General features: G+C 29.6%; 1 protein-coding gene across 1 annotated transcript; it reads left to right on the top strand.

Annotated features, from left to right (window-relative positions):
- Positions 1-8,307: 8,307 nt before the first annotated feature.
- Positions 8,308-15,404, top strand: ABCB14 (ABC transporter B family member 14). The gene is made up of 10 exons (XM_004246576.5): positions 8,308-8,736; positions 8,812-8,866; positions 9,126-9,301; positions 9,397-9,597; positions 9,679-9,938; positions 10,028-10,344; positions 10,617-10,840; positions 12,317-12,690; positions 12,812-13,526; positions 13,951-15,404. The coding sequence occupies exons 1-10, from the start codon at positions 8,338-8,340 to the stop codon at positions 15,226-15,228; spliced, it is 3,999 nt and encodes a 1,332-aa protein (XP_004246624.1). The 5' UTR covers positions 8,308-8,337; the 3' UTR covers positions 15,229-15,404.
- Positions 15,405-18,608: the final 3,204 nt, after the last annotated feature.

Here is an 18,608-nt window from a genome sequence, read left to right as displayed (position 1 = left end):
GATTAATAGCAATTTTGGTCCCTTAATTTTTGCAAATAATGATTTTTAATCCTTGAACTTTTACTTAATACATTAGACCATTGAAACTACAACTTTTGATCCATCTGCATTAAACACACACAATTTATCTAAGATTTTTTAATAGTTTACTAACTCATGACAAAACTTGTGAATTTAATTACTCGAATAACAATGTGCATAGAATATACCAATCTTGATCCTTTTAACCAAAAAAAAAAACAAGAAATAAAAAAAATTAAAAATTTATTACTAAATTGACAATTATTTTCAACTAAAAACATGAAAGAAATAATTCTTTCAAATATTACTCAATTCTCAAATAATGTATAATATTTGGTGTCCGAAATTTAAACAAATGTTAAAGAAAACGTCACTTTAATTTATTGAGTGATTTATTGGTTAAGCTTTTTTGTTTATTTAAAACAATTTGTTGGTTAAAATTAAATTTGAAATACATATGATTTTGTAAAATCTCTCCTTTAGTGTTCAATATTCATATGAATATTGGTTAACTTTGAAATGTGTATTATATGATTCTCTTTTTTTTTTAGCGACACGTTTTAATAATATTTTTTTATTTTCACGAGTTCAAATTCAAGACCTTTTAACTGATTAAGACGGACGAGATCTCAATTGTCCATGATAACCTAGGTTGATGACATAGATATATCACTTAATTATTTGAATATCGATTTTCTTTGACAATAATAATTCTTCTTATTCTTTAAATTTTATTAAAATGTTATTTTCTCAAAATAATTTATTTTAAATAATAAACTGTGAATTATTCCTGTATTCCGACACTTAAATCTCTTATTAAAATTATTACATTTAAATTATATTTTTAAAAAAACTTATACAACATATTACACGAAAAAAGGTTTTTCCTATTACGAAATGATGAAAAATGTCAAAAAAATGTAATTTTCACTCCGTTTCCACCCAATCAGCTCATTAGAAATACCCATAGCGAAAATAAATTTTCATTGAAATGTTGAAAATAATCATAAAATATTTTTTATTTTTCCACTAATTCAAATAAAATATATGTGAAAATGATCATCAAATATTTTTTAGTGAGATAATAATTTTTAACCAGTGTCAAATATGAAAGAATAAAATTCTAATAGTAAAAAAATCATGCTTATAACAGGATCGTAAAAACTAACCATTAATACGATAACCAAAGTAAATAAATATAATAATTAAATCAAAGTACATATAGTTAGATGAAATATGTTTCTTCAAATTAAGTGGTCCCTAACATATGATATGAAATTATTAAAGAGATCAATCCCTAGATAAAAACAATGCCTAGAATCATTACAACTTCTTTTAAAAAAAAATTTAATTAAAACTTTAATCTTATTTAACTATATATTTTTTTTCTTGATTAGGTCTGAATTAAGCACACTTACACACAAGCAAGACAATAGGGTGGCATAATAAGCATCACATGCATCACTTTTTCAACAAAGTCTTTGAGTGCTTCTTGTTCATATCTTCATCTTAAATTAACTCATATTTTAAAATTTAATTAAAATTTAAGTCATATATATTGATAATGCAAATAATTATTATACCATTCGTTCAATTTAATTGATTATATAACATGTTATTACAATATTTACTTTGCATATAATTACTATACTGTATGATTTACTTTAGATTTCTGTCCTATATACTATATTCGAATTCACACTAGAAAAGAATATTGAAGATGGAACGCCTTCGACGGCTTTACACTTAAGCTATAACTCTGACTCTCTGATTTAGAATGAAGGAATATTATTACCACTTTAATAAAATTATTTCTTGATTCGAACAAACATTTTATAAATAGTTACATATTCACATGTCGATTTAACTAGATAATGTAAAATTTTTGTACATAGTCAATAAGTAGAACCTAAACTCATTTAATTAATTTGACCTTTACCTTGGAATTATTGAGATGAATTTATTTAAATATTGGACATATACCTTTTAATAAGGCTAACTAATTATGAAGAAAGAGAGTGAATTAGGGTTGTTCCTTTTTGACTTCTTCCCCAAATTAAGCTGATTAATTAAAACAATTAAGACTATTCCAATCAGTAGAATTTTAATTGAATTTCTTAATCTATATACGCTTATTAATTTTTTGATTAAAAATAGTAATAATATATTCAGTGTACTTTAAAGCCAAATATGAAAAGGGATGAGAGGTACACAAAACTTAACCTTATTATTTATAATGATAGAGAAATTATTTATAAAATAGACCTTCGACTAAAAATAATTATTTCTCATTTAAAAAAAAAAAGATTATAAAGTATACAAATTAAAAAATAGACCACCGACTAATTATGGGATTTATACCAAAAAACAACTTATTGGACTTTTTCTATTTGATTTATCAATAAAAAATATTATTGTATTTTTAATTTATGTGATATTTTTTATATTTTAAGGAGGAATAATTTAATTTTAATTATGAATTTAGGTATGAAATTTAATTTTTAAAAAATATAATCTCTATAATAAAAAATTGTATAAAGATATTATAAATCGTGATGATTGATGATTTAAAATATTTAAAATATATTATAAGAAGTTTACGATAAAATATAAATTTATTTAAATCTCAAAATTTGAAAAGTGTCAACGGATCGAGGAAATAGTAAACCCCTATTATATATAACGGCCATATCTCTATGATTGAGCCTCTCTTTCTGTACTAGTTTATTGTTTTATTTTAGTTTTAAATCATTTTTCGTTTTATTTTTATTTTGCGGTCATATCTTGGTCTTTTTTCTTTTATAATAATTCATTATCATTGTTTTTTTTTCTCTTTTAGTGTTCTTTTTTATATACATAGTTTGCTTTAGTCCAAAGTTTAGTTTGAATCTAAAGTATGTTCCCAATTATATGTAGTTTACTTATGGTCGTTTGGTCTGATGTGATAATATCAAATTTTTTTTAAAAATATCACTCGATTTATGATATTTATATTAAAAATTTAATAAAATTTAATTTTGTATTAAATATCTTTGAAATAATTAATAATACTCACATCGATTGTTTAATAGTGCACTAAATTAGTGCATTAGCTATATGTCAAAAATGCTAACTTTTGTTTTAATCAATTTTTTTTTTATATTTTTCATTTAGTTTTTGAATTTATTCTAAAAGGTTGATATCACTCTTTTTAAGACAAAAAAATAAAAATAAAAATAATGTCATGACTAAAATACTTTTTACCAAGTCCATCATAGAAAAGGTGATTTTTTTGAGTACTTAAATAGAGAAAGATCATTAATTGAACCCTTAAAATAAGAAAAATTAAATTTATATGTCCTTGAAAGTTCCAAAAAAGAGTGAAGTCAGTAAATACTTTCTCTGCAAATATAACTGAGTTTCCCATTTTCATTAACTTCACTTGTTATATTTAATTTATATATATGTATATATTTTATTTAAAAAAGAAATATATATTCTTTCATTTTTAGCTAAAGATATTAAAGTTAAAAGGATAAACATATTTAAAAATATAAAATAACATAGGAAAATACTGTTCTGGCCAAAAAGACTTTTTCTATATATATATATATATATATATATATATGTGAAAAAAAGAAATTGGCAAGAAAATTTAACGGATGTTATTTCACTTTTTAAAATATTTTTATCCTTTTAATTTTTAGTATCATTTAACTAAAAAATGATTTTTTTTAATTAAAATCAAAAGATAATTTATTTTTTATGTCTATTTTATCTTTAATATTAAATATTATTTACTATTTAACATATTTTTTAAAGTATTAAATTTAACAAAAATAAAAACTAATATTTTTTATATTATTTTTAGTGTCAAGTTAATAATAAACCATTGTGATTGGACGTAGGTATATAATAACTTGCTGTTGTACTCATGTGCCAATCAACAGCCTGTTTGGCTCAACTTAAAAGCTGGTCAAACTGACTTAAAAACTGATTTTTGACTTATTTAACTGTTTGACAATACTTAAAATAGCTTATTTTAAGTTAAAAAAATACTTATTTTAAGCAAAAGTTAAAAGCTGGGGTAGGAGTGCTTTTTTTTTTTTTAGCTTATAAGCTGTTTTAAATTGACCACATTTTTATCTTTTTGCCCTTTATACTTTTATACAATCTCCAAATTACCCATATAACCCTAACATTCCCTTCTTCAATTTTTTCCTTTTCACTTTTGACGTAACAACTTCAGCACTTTTATCCAAACGTATAACTGTTTATTTTAAAAATAAGTTTCAGCACTTTTAAAAGTATTTTTTTAAAGCTACTTTTATTAAACCCATCCAAACGGGCCCTAAATTTCATTTACTTAATGCACATAAATCATAAAATATTGGTATGATAAAATTAATATTCTTAGTAACATATATGATAAAATTCTATATATATTAACATAATCAGGTAAAATATTGTATTTATAAGAAATGTGATGTAGATAATTTATTACAATAAAAATATTATTGCTTTTACGATTTAAATTTGTGATCTATTAATCACATAACGGAAATTTTATTGTTGCTGTCTAAAGCTTCCGTTTGAAAGATTGAATTAGAAAATGTGTGTATAAAAATATGCACATGTAAAACATATAGAGACACAAAAATATAAATATTTATGATTCGGTGAAAAATCGATCTTAACTGATAAACAAATCTGAATAGGCTAAAACGATTTGAATTTCACTTGACAAAAAAAATCGACTAAATTGAATTTAAAAACACCTTACATTAGTTAGTCCTAGTAATTACTTTTCGAGTAAATATCGATGGAAAGTCTTATTATGATTGTAAATTATTATAACTCGATCTCAAAACTAATACTTCATAATGTAATATTCGCTAACTTTTTTTCTTCAATTAATTTTTATATTTCTAGCATGACTATAATAAAACATACGCCACACCTTATTTCTACCTTATAAAGAGATAAGAAATATTATTTTCGAAAGAATTTTTATTCAAGTTTCGAGTCGAAGAAGAAAGAGGGGCTTTTTGGTAAAACAACATAATGGTCAAAAAGGAAAATTAACAGACAAAAGAAGCCTTTGTTGTGAAGGGACTTGCAGAAAGTAAAGAAAATTAAAGCCTGCAAAAATACTGAATTTATTAAAATTTATATTCCTTTTAATTATTTTTTAAATTAAAAATTTAATTTAAAAAATAATAATAAACTGACATAAGCAAAGCTACAAACCTGAGAGAATTTGCAGTACAAGTCAGATACACAGTTTACTTTACTCATGTTTTTAGCTAAAAAAAAAATAAACAAAAATAAAGCTGAGTTACTGAGTTTTTTTCTCAAAAATATTCCAAGAAGACCTTATTATTGTACTTTAAAATTTTAAATAAGTGTTTCGACATTAAAAAAAAATGTAAGGAAAAAACTTAAATATGTCATTAAATTTAAAAAATTTTTATTTATGTCATCGGTTAAAAGTTTGGCTCATTTATGCCATTATCGTTAAATAAAAGGTTCATTCATGTCATTATTTTTTAAAGATGGTTTTGGAAAGTCATTTTTGATACACGTCCAATTATTTCGTCCATGTCATCAACTTTTTTAATTAAAAAATAATAATTCTAAAAAAATTGAATTAATTTTTTTAATTAAATAAATTGATGACGTGGCCGAATTATAATTGGCCATGTCATCAATTTATTTAATTTAAAAAAAAATCAAAATTCTTAATAAAAATTGAATTATTGTTCTTTTTATTTATTTTTATTAAAAAAATTGATGACGTGGTCGAATTATAATTGACCACGTGTCAAAAATGATTCTGCAAAAATATTATAAAAAATAATGATATGAATGAGCCTTTATATTAACAGTAATGACATAAATTAGTTAAACTTTTAACTGATTACATAAATGAGCATTTTCTAAAAATTTAATGGCATATTTGAGTCTTTTCCCAAAAATATAATATCTGAAATATCTCAGGTGTAAAAAAAGAAATTATAACTTCTAAAAATTATGGATTTAAGATGTGATGTTAGAAAATGAAAGGGTGAGTATATATATTTAAATTTCTCATCAATAATTATTTTCTATAATAACACATCATTATAACCTGATTTTTAAAAGTTGATTTCACATTTTATATATATATATATATATATATATTTTTTTTTTTGGTAAGTGAAAAAGTGATTTCGTTATAAAAAAGTTTGACGTATTATATTCGAAATAATTATTTTGGTACAAAAGGTGCACTTTAACGGACAAACAATGTCGTTACCGATTCACAATATATATAACAGTCAAATCTTTCTATGACGAAGATTTTCTGTAACAATTTTTAATTTTCATCTTACGCAATACTATATGCTTCTTGCAACATTATTCGTAACTCATTAGACAAATCACATCGTTATAAAGTGAATTAACTGTTTAAACAAAAATATGTTACATTAACACAAATCGAGAGCGTAATTAAATTCAATTTAGCCTGTTCCTTTTTTTTTTTTTAATTAACTAATATTTCAGTACAATACTACTATTGGTTATCAAAATTCTTGAATCCAACAAATTTGCTGTCATTTTTTTTAAAAAAATTATTTTTTTGGCTTTCCTTAAAGTATGAAAAAAAAAAAAGAATAGGAATCTGCAGATTTTTTGGTGATTTTCTGACAAGTGTTAGCAAAAATATACTTAATGGTATTTTATATTTAAGCCAATTAAAAGTCATTATTAACTTTTATTTTATTTTTGAAGGTACTAAAAATGATATTAGTGGAAGTATGTGGTGTTAATCTGACAAAAAAAAAAGCTTAAAGATGAAGGAATTTGGACAAAAATTATAGTGGAAATTTGATTAGATCCAACTTTTTTTTTCTTTTCTCTGTAACACAATCATTAGTTATATTTAACTTTGGGGAATTTTATTCACCAACTAAGGTGGAAAAAACATTTTTTAAAATTTACCGGTTAACGAAGTAGATCGAGAATTATGAAATTACACGTTTAAATTTGAATAAAAATAAAATAAACTCATAACTTATTTTTATCTATCATTTTTTTTAACAAAACATAAAAATAAACATTAATATCGTCATAAAACACTTAAATAATTTTATTTTTTTAATTTGTAAAATACAAATAAAAGTGAACAGAAAAAACAATAAATTACTCCGTATATAGAAACAAATAAAAATAGGCTAAAATGGTGCTTTGACCATTAATTAAGAAGAGCTCTAAATAGAAGAAGAAGAACAATTATTTTTGTTTCATAAATGTGAAAAAAATTAAGTTTTATTGTATTTTTATAATATTATTTATAAAATGATAGATATTAATTACATATATATGCATTTCTAATGTGTGAAAATGATAGATTATTAATGTTCAGAAAAAAACAAAAAAATATTATTTTTAATTGTTAATTTTAATTTTTTTTAACCACCGCCAAATTAAAACTATATTATTTTTTCTGGTCAAAAAAACTAATCTTCAGTTTACACACAGTATTTCTTGTCTGATGCTTAAGTTCACACACACTATCTCTTTCTATAGGTTGCTCTCATCATCTGTCAATTCTTTGTTTTTTTTTTTTACCAAAAAAATAATAATTATCTACTCATATATTTTCGAAATTTACGTATCACGTCTATCTACATCAATTAAAATCAAGTTAATATAACGTGTTCTTTCAAAATTGAAATTTGAGTGTTCGCTTATATAGACAATCTTTGCTAATACAAATAGTACTCAGTAAAAAAAAGTAATTAATCATCAAAGTTTTGATCTTTATGAACTTTATCTGTAGTTTATTGTTTTTACGGTTCGAATCGATACTTTTAACTTTTAATAGAGTAAAGTTATGTTATTTTGCAACTCTTGATCATTTTTATTTTATTTTACTATTTTTTAGTCGTTAGAGACTCAAACTCAACTGTTAAAATGACTGATACTTACCATACGAGTAACTCCATAGTATCCACCCTTCCTATTTTAATAACTAAAATAGTAAAAAAAAAAACAACCAAGAAACAATCCCCTTACTCCAATGCTAAAAAAGTACAAATAGTAAAAAAAAAAAGATTCAATTTTTTTTTTTGCCAAATCAAAGTCAATGGTGAAGTAGAAAAATATGACTAGGAATAGTAAAAAAAAAAAAATTGGAGTAAGAAACAAGAAAAATTATTAAAAAAAAAGTTGTGTATGGTGTAGGGTGGGGGGGGGGTGGGGGTGGGGTTTGGGGTGGGGGTGGGGTGGAAAAAGAAAAAAAAAGAACTACATAGTGTGGGTGTGTTTTGTAAGTTTTCATTTTGCAAAGCAATGTCACAAGATTCTGAGGAGATAAAAACCATTGAACATTGGAAATGGTCTGAAATGCAAGGTGTTGAACTTGTTGTCTCTGAAGACAAAAATTCAAACACCCCCACAACAACAACAACAACAACAAATAGTCATCAATTTCAAGAAACAAGAATGGAGGTGAAAAAAGAAGAAGGGGGTGATGTAGAAAAGCCAACTAGTCCACCACCAGCAGTTGGTTTTGGTGAACTTTTTAGATTTGCTGATGGTTTAGATTATGCACTAATGATAATTGGTTCACTTGGTGCTTTTGTCCATGGATGTTCTTTGCCTTTGTTTCTTAGATTCTTTGCTGATCTTGTTAATTCTTTTGGCTCTTATGCTAATGATGTTGATAAGATGACTCAAGAAGTTTTAAAGGTAAAATTTTTACTAGTTGAGAGTGTTAAGCTATAGTTAAATTTAAGTTCTTGATAATGTTTTGTGTTTATGCAGTATGCATTTTACTTTCTTGTGGTGGGTGCTGCAATATGGGCATCTTCATGGGCAGGTAAAGCAAAAAACTTCATTAAAGTTGAATCTTTTTTTGATTTCAAGAATTAGTAGCTTCATAAAAATTGAATCTTTTTTTGATTTCAAGAACTGGGAAGTTCATAAAAATTGAATCTTTTTTTTTTTGATTTCAAGAATTGGGAACTTCATAAAGATTGAATCTTTTTTTCATTTCAAGAATTGGGAACTTCATAAAAATTGAATCTTTTTTGATTTCAAGAATTGGTTCTTTGTTGATTTTGGTAATGGTTTGACAGAGATATCATGCTGGATGTGGACTGGTGAGAGACAAACAACAAAGATGAGGATCAAATACTTAGAGGCTGCTTTGAACCAAGATATTCAATATTTTGATACTGAAGTTAGAACTTCTGATGTTGTTTCTGCAATTAACACTGATGCTGTAGTGGTCCAAGATGCCATTAGTGAGAAGGTGAACATACTAGATGAACTTTTTTCTTCTTTTTGGGAAAAAGGGTGTGTAGTTTGAGGATCTGATAAGCTTTTTCTGTTTGTGTTTTACTGTAGTTGGGCAATTTCATTCATTATATGGCTACATTTTTGTCTGGATTTGTGGTGGGATTTACAGCAGTATGGCAACTAGCTCTAGTTACTCTTGCTGTAGTTCCACTTATTGCTGTAATTGGTGCTATCTACACTATGACATCAGCCAAATTGTCAAGTCAAAGTCAAGAAGCACTTTCAAAGGCAGGGAACACTGTTGAACAGGTAAAGAAAAAATTGTATAAATTTTTTGAAATTAAGATGTTTCTTTGCTACTTGATATGCTGAAGTGTTGATGGTTTACAGACAGTAGTTCAAATTCGGACGGTATTGGCGTTTGTTGGTGAGGCAAAAGCAATGCAAGCATACACAGCAGCACTTAGAGTTTCTCAAAAGATTGGATATAAGAGTGGATTTTCAAAAGGATTCGGACTTGGAGCTACATATTTTACTGTTTTCTGTTGTTATGCTCTTCTTTTATGGTATGGTGGCTATTTAGTTAGACATCATTTCACCAATGGAGGACTTGCCATAGCAACAATGTTTGCAGTCATGATTGGTGGATTGTAAGTACTAAGCTTTGTACGTAAAAATGTCGATTTTTTTAATTAGAAGAAAGTTATAGTTGCTTAAGTATTTCTCCTTCATTTGATAGGGCATTGGGACAATCTGCCCCTAGCATGACTGCATTTGCAAAGGCTAGAGTTGCAGCTGCCAAGATTTTCCGGATTATCGATCACAAGCCAAGTGTCGACAGAAACGCCAAGACGGGGTTGGAGTTAGATACTGTTAGTGGCCAGCTAGAGCTTAAGAATGTCGAGTTCTCTTATCCTTCAAGGCCAGAAATCAAGATTCTCAACAATTTCAACCTCGTTGTTCCGGCTGGAAAGACCATTGCTTTAGTCGGAAGCAGTGGTTCGGGGAAAAGCACTGTGGTATCCCTTATCGAAAGATTTTATGATCCCACCTCAGGTACCACAACTTTGCAACAATTACTACTTCATTATTGAATTCAATATTAGCAATGTGATGGGCAACTTTAATGAAATGTCTGGCAGTTGAAAATGAATTTCATGAAGTCCATGTGTTTATGTGGAGACATGTTTAGTTATCATGCTATGTTGCTCGGACTCTTCAAAACGCAAGCCGGATTCTCCAAACGTAGGCGTGACAAAAATTTCAGAGAGTCCGAGCAATGTATTTAATGTATGAACATCTCAAGCTAATAGTTAATCTTTATGCAGGACAACTTATGCTTGATGGAAATGACATTAAGACACTGAAATTGAAATGGCTAAGGCAGCAAATTGGCCTTGTAAGCCAAGAACCAGCACTTTTCGCAACAAGCATCAAAGAAAACATACTATTAGGAAGGCCAGATGCAACACAAATTGAGATCGAAGAAGCTGCTAGAGTTGCCAATGCCCATTCTTTCATAATCAAACTTCCTGATGGCTTTGATACTCAGGTTAGCTAACTAAAAAATTACAATTTGTTTGTCTGTTTTTGACTCGGTACGTAGTTCAAGAAAGCAAGTAAAACTTTTGAATCTTGTTATCTTAAAGTAAAGATATGTGGAATGCATCAAATTATCGTTTAATCTTGTGATTTTAAATACGCCATGTGGGAAGTTAGAATTAAATAGTCGCCACAAAAGGAAAGATACTATATCTTCAAAACGGACTTAAAAAAGGAAAGTGAGACAAGCAAATTGTGACTTAGATTCAACCAATTATGCTGCATTAATAGAGATTTAGCAGATGCATCATTAAATGTTAAAAATTTCTTTACATTCCATATGGTATTTAATATGTGACCATATAATATAACTCATGCTGGTCCCACTAGTGTCTAAGCTATAAAATAAATATAACTAAAATCTAGTTTGGCATTAATCTTGGTCCAAGTGGGACCACTAGGGATATTACAAAGATTGATGCAAACTTATTAAGTAGTGCATTTTAAAGGATCTGTCACGACCGCAACAACATTTTTCGAGAGTCCGAGCAACAATGTACTATCATATAACAAAAGGGTTTCCTTTAGTCAAAGGCAAAGTTTCTTTTTTTTTGACCTAAAGGATGACTTTAGCCTAAGGCAAAGCCAATTAATTCATTGGTTGTGTTGAATGGTCAAATATCTATAGCTTTGAAGGTACATTTAACTGTTAATTATATGCAAAGATGCTTTTTTTTTTTTCAAATTTAAATTGTTGTGTTTGGTCAACAAACAAACCTAACATTATTATAATGAAGTCAATGTGTGTAGGGGACTGGTCATTTCATTTAAGAAATGGGTAACATGGGGTTTTCAGTCAACAGTGCATGTGCATGAACAAATTTTATTTTATCTATTCATGTGAGAACAAAAGACTTTCTTTGTAATGTTAGTAGTTGGAGGGTTGACAATAGAGAAGATAAATGCATCAGAAAAAAAAATTGAGGAAAAACATGTAGGGTTATCGATACTCGGTAGGATTATAATAAGCATGATATACATACAAAGTCAAATAAATACTTACTTGGAAGTTATTGTGCTCACAAGATGTATGGGGGTGGGGCGGGGGTGGTGCATTTCGTTGGATCGATTAAAATATAATTGATTGGGAAGTGTAACAAAGGGACAAGTTGATGAAAGCTGGAGATAGTAACTGGACTGTGATAATTAGTTTTACTTGATTTATCTATGAGATGTTACTTAGTAGTCAAATATCAAACTTTTATTTGTTAATCTGAGAGTAAAATGAAATTTGCGCTGTAACATGTATGACGTAAGCTATTTTTTAATTTTGATGAGTACGTTGCCTCTATCGAGCCTTGTGATGGACCGGTGTGGCATGAGTCGTAGTCATTATTTCTGTGATTAACGTTCATTGTTTTTCTTTAAAGTACACATGTTTGAGTTAGACCTATGGAATGTGAAAATGTGTATTTGGACATTGCAGGTAGGGGAGAGAGGATTACAATTATCGGGTGGACAGAAGCAGAGGATTGCTATAGCAAGGGCCATGCTTAAAAACCCGGCCATCCTTCTTTTAGATGAGGCAACTAGTGCTTTAGATTCTGAATCGGAAAAGCTAGTGCAGGAGGCTCTAGACAGGTTCATGATTGGACGAACGACACTTGTGATTGCTCATCGTCTGTCTACTATCCGAAAGGCTGATCTGGTGGCTGTACTTCAACAAGGCAATGTATCGGAAATTGGAAGCCACGATGAGCTTATGAGTAAAGGAGAGAATGGTATGTATGCCAAGCTCATCAAAATGCAAGAAGCGGCTCATGAAACCGCTCTTAGTAATGCCAGAAAGAGCAGTGCAAGGTATAGTTATCCAAATAATAATATTACACCTGACACTAAAAACGAGAATCATAAAACTCACAGCTGTGGCTTATACGTGAGGTGATTGATTCTTAATGCTCTTCAACTTTTTTCTCCACAGGCCCTCGAGTGCAAGGAACTCTGTAAGCTCACCAATCATCACTAGGAACTCTTCATACGGTCGATCACCATACTCCCGCCGGTTGTCTGACTTTTCTACCTCGGACTTCAGTCTCTCTCTTGATGCTGCATATTCGAATTACCGAAATGAAAAGCTTGCATTCAAGGACCAAGCTAGTTCGTTTGGCCGGCTTGCAAAAATGAACTCTCCTGAGTGGACTTATGCTTTAATTGGTTCTATAGGCTCTATCATCTGTGGTTCACTTAGTGCTTTCTTTGCATACGTCTTGAGTGCTGTTCTTAGCGTGTACTACAATCCGGATCATGCTTACATGAGCAAACAAATTGCAAAATACTGTTATCTTTTGATTGGAGTTTCATCAGCTGCACTCATTTTCAACACTCTACAGCATTACTACTGGGATGTAGTGGGGGAGAATTTGACAAAACGGGTGAGAGAGAAAATGCTGGCAGCTGTGCTTAAAATGGAAATGGCGTGGTTCGATCAGGAAGAGAACGATAGTTCAAGAATTGCTGCTAGGCTCTCTCTGGATGCCAACAATGTTAGGTCAGCCATCGGGGATAGAATCTCCGTCATTATGCAGAACTCAGCTCTCATGCTAGTCGCGTGCACAGCAGGATTCGTATTGCAGTGGCGTCTGGCCCTTGTCCTCATTGGGGTCTTCCCCGTGGTCGTTGCAGCAACAGTTTTACAGGTGAGTGAGTTCATGGAAACTCAAATTGAATCCCACAACATGTTAATTTATCAGTTAACAGGTTTATCAATAAAAATGATCAATCTCTAACTCATTAAGACACTTCCTGTTTCTGTATACTCCTCCGTCCCAATTTACGTGACATTCTCTCCTTTTTGGTCAGACGAAGAAAAAGGATAACTACTCTCCATATTTAGTTACAATTTGACTTTATACTTCTCATTCTACCCTTTGTGAGACGATATATATGCACACAAACATCTATGACTTATTTTAGACTACAAGTTTTAGAAGTCTTCATTTCATTTCTTCAACTCCATTCCTAGTCAAACACGTTCACATAAAATGGACGGAGATTCATTAAGACACTTCCATTTTAGATTATATGTTCTTTTTTTGCTGAATTATTTGTATCTCCCAACAGAAAATGTTCATGAAGGGATTCTCAGGAGACTTAGAAGCTGCTCATGCCAAAGCCACTCAACTTGCTGGAGAAGCTGTAGCTAATGTAAGAACAGTTGCTGCCTTTAATTCGGAGACGAAAATAGTCAACCTTTTCGACGCAAGCCTCCAGACTCCGCTTAGGCGTTGCTTCTGGAAGGGACAGATAGCGGGAAGTGGTTATGGGATTGCTCAATTCTTGCTTTATGCTTCCTATGCCCTTGGCCTTTGGTATGCCTCCTGGCTTGTCAAGCACGGGATCTCTGACTTCTCGAAGACGATCCGTGTCTTCATGGTGCTCATGGTTTCTGCTAATGGTGCAGCCGAAACATTGACCTTAGCCCCCGACTTCATCAAGGGTGGCAGAGCAATGCGTTCTGTTTTCGAACTCCTTGACCGTAAAACAGAAGTTGAGCCGGATGATCCAGATGCTACCGCTGCCCCTGATCGTCTTCGTGGTGAAGTGGAATTTAAGCATGTAGACTTCTCATATCCCACTAGACCCGACGTGTCAATTTTCCGTGATTTGAATCTTCGTGCTCGAGCTGGAAAGACTCTTGCTCTTGTTGGACCAAGTGGATGTGGAAAGAGCTCAGTCATTGCACTTATAGAGAGGTTCTACGAGCCATCATCCGGACGTGTCATCATCGATGGCAAGGATATTCGTAAGTACAACCTTAAATCCTTGAGAAGACACATTGCTGTAGTGCCACAAGAACCTTGCCTCTTTGCTACCACCATCTATGAAAACATCGCGTATGGACACGAGTCAGCAACCGAAGCTGAGATAACCGAAGCAGCAACCTTGGCAAACGCCCACAAGTTCATATCTGCATTGCCTGATGGATACAAAACATTCGTCGGAGAAAGGGGAGTTCAATTGTCCGGTGGACAAAAGCAAAGAATCGCCATTGCTCGTGCTTTCCTAAGGAAAGCTGAGCTAATGCTGCTAGACGAAGCAACAAGTGCACTCGATGCAGAGTCCGAAAGATGTGTACAAGAAGCATTGGATCGCGCTTGTGCAGGTAAGACCACTATTATTGTTGCACATAGGCTATCTACAATCAGAAATGCACATGTGATCGCGGTCATAGACGATGGGAAAGTAGCAGAACAAGGTTCTCATTCTCATCTGCTGAAAAACTACTCAGATGGTATTTATGCGCGTATGATACAACTACAACGATTTACACATGGAGAAGCTGTGAATATGGCAACAGGATCAACGTCTTCTTCGCGTCCTAAGGAAGATCTAGATTGAGAAAAAAAACGCGAATTGAAGCTCAAAATGAAAATACCACTAGAAAAAAAAAGAAAGAGGAGTATACCTTGTGTAACACCCTTATTATTTTTTGGACTGCTAATTTCTTGTTCACTGTTGCTAGTATAGTATAGTATAATATGTGCATTAATCCAAAATTTATATTTATCCTTCAATCTTTCACTCTTTTTCTCTGAGAACACACCAAATCAACTCAACTTAGTTGTGGCAGTACAATGTTTGTATTACGGTAGACTGTTTACATCATAGCCCCTTACTTGAATCATGATAACGCAGAATGCTTTATGCACCGTATTTTGCTTTTCTTTAGTTGTACAATGTAGGAAGGAAGAAAAAGGGTGAGTGGGACAATTCACTATCTTTATGGGGATTTTTAGTACCTAGTGTTCATTAGCTACTCGATAAAGTGGTTGAGAGTTGTGAGGTTTCAGGTTTAAATTTCATTAGAGGAAAAAAAAACACTATGTGGTGATTCGTCTCATCTGTCCTAGCATAGGTGAATAGAGTTACTTGGTATTTGTTACTGGTGAGAGGTAACGTGTATCTTGTGAAACTGATCGAGGTGCGTGAAAACTGACCCAGATACTATCCTCATAAAAAAAGGTCAAAAGATGACATTTAATCATAGTTTCGAGCCATATACCAACCGAACTAAGTTCAGTATTTAAGTAGAGAAGGATTGCAAACTCATAATCTTCGAGTTTAAAAGGCTTTGACATAAGCATATACCGGTTCAACCAAAGAGTTATCATTAGACGAACAACTGATATTGATCCAAAAGGAAAGACGGTAGGTATAGTTAGGTCGTGATCGAAACCATCCGATATATTCATCCACAGTCATTATGCTCTCCTAAAGTGATCTCCCAAATTCATCGAGTTTTTCCAAAGAATCAAATTGACCAATTATTAATGATATGTCGAAAATTTGTAAAATACTTATTTACTTGAGGCTTTCAAACACTTGTTAATTCAAACCGACTTCAGATAATTTTTTCGATCATAAATAACAAAGACACACCATACATGATTGATTTTAGTCATGTCTATGGCCACAAAGTCATAGTACATCCCCTTTATTTCAAGACAAATTCATCATAATGTTTGAAACAACATATTTAACTTTAATTTGAAGAAACAAATTTTTTGGACATGTTTTATTTTTTGTGTCCCACTCCTATCAATTCACCACCAAATCAACCTAACTAGACCCTACTAATTAATTACTACTAGTACTAATTGTTACAAACGTTAATTATGACAAAACCTTAATAATTAATCAAGATTGTTAAATTTGTCTATGATCACTTTTTTTATAAAAAAATATTGTTTGTGGGGATTAATAAAAACATGGGACCTAAAAATGTTGGATTTTAGACAAGATTATAAGTCATAATCCATGCCAAGATATGATTTTATTTTACTTTTTGCAATTTTGGACTGTTTGATTTTTGATTGTGTCCCTAGAAGAGCATCTATCGTAATAGAGTTTTAAGTTTCATGTTCTGATATACGTATAAAAAAATATTTACATTATTAGATTATTTAAGAAATAATTATACAGAACTTTATTTAATAGCATTAACTAATTAATATTTATAACATGTTAAATTACACTGATCAATATAAAAATATTCACCATTTTCGAAGATTTTCAATGGGATTCGCTTTGTTAATTATTGAAAAATTTAATTTTAGTCATTGTGATAGATAATTCAACATATTTAATCTTCAATTAGTTCAAAAAATATATTTTTATCCATTTACTTACAAGTATATTATTTCGAAATATGAAATAACACTACAAATTAAACATAACACATGAATAACTAAATAACGAAAACATTTACTAACTCTCAAAATTTGTCAATATTCACAATCAAATTGAATATAAGACACACATTCCAAATAATTTAAAGTTAAATATACTTAATTAATCATAAAAAAAATTAAAATTACATTTACCAATAACATAAAGGATCAAAAAATGCTACAACATCCACCCCTAACCTAGTTTAAATGATAGGTAAATAACTTATTATGACAAATTAAATTATAGTGTTCATATAAAATTATACTGATCATATAAAATTATTTATTATACTGTCTGTGTAAGCATATAACCGATAAATCGAAAGTGTTAAAAAAAAAAAGAGAAAGCAACTTATTATAATTGATGAGATGAAATGGAAACGTTGAAATTCCTCTATTCTCGATTAAATTTTTAAAATTAATTTTTTTTATAATAACAGTAATAATAATATATTCAGTGTTGTCCCATAAAATTGAGTCTAAACAAGATAAGAGTATAGTATGTTAACCTAACCTCTATCTTAAAGGTAGAGCGATACATATTTTTTTGATAGACCCTCTGCTCAAGATTAGAACAATTTCGGACGAAAAATAATAATTAATAGAATAACAATAGTATAATCAAACTACACAAATTAAAACATGTTATAATTGGACACGAGTCTCTCCGAATAAAATAAGTTCTGTTGAGAGGCAATCCTCAAAAATGAATCATGTAATACATAAATTTAAATTTAGTCGAATTTCAATATAGATATCGAATACGGAGCGAAATGATTGTTTGAAAAAGGATTGAAAAAGAGTCTAATAGTAAAAAGAAACAAAAATTCAAATAATGTGAGATATTTTTGTATATAGGTCAAAAAACTTGTTTGGAGTATTATTATTATTGTTATTATTATTAAAATAATATCAATAATATAGTATTATTAATAATAATAGTGGGGTGGGAGGTGCACGAGTGAAAAGTTACATAAAAATGTGACATTTTTAAAGTTGAAAGGGATGCTATATTATGGGCCTTTTTCATGATGAAGGCAACGGCATTATTTTCAAACATTGGTAAAAAAAAATAAAAAATTGAATAAAGGGGTAATTATTAATAAATTTATAAAATAATTAAAATTTATCTTTAGTTAATAATTGAAGTTAATTAAATAAACCTTATTTAGTAACGTCGTAAGCTTTGCAACACATGAGTTATTTACTAGAGAAGTAATTAGACGTAGATTGTGAGTTTTGAATCATTTCAGTAATTCATAGGTAAAAAATTGCGAAGTTATTATGAGTTACAAGATTATTTATCGAGAAAAATCGACCGTCTGATCTTATATATCTTGACCACAAAAAAGTTATTTCATAGGTCGTATTAGTGAAAATAAGATTAAAACTAAAATCTCTTCAGACTTAATATACTAGATCAAGTTATGGATAACAATAGTTTCAACATTATTAATTTATGTTATAATTAATATTATTTTTATACATTCTACGAAAACGATCCGAAGTATATTCCATTATGATATTATTTGGATCCTATATATTTGT

Source organism: Solanum lycopersicum, chromosome 9 (assembly GCF_036512215.1).
Source record: "Solanum lycopersicum chromosome 9, SLM_r2.1".
NCBI lineage: Eukaryota > Viridiplantae > Streptophyta > Magnoliopsida > Solanales > Solanaceae > Solanum > Solanum lycopersicum.
This window is presented reverse-complemented; position numbering and strand designations above follow the sequence as displayed.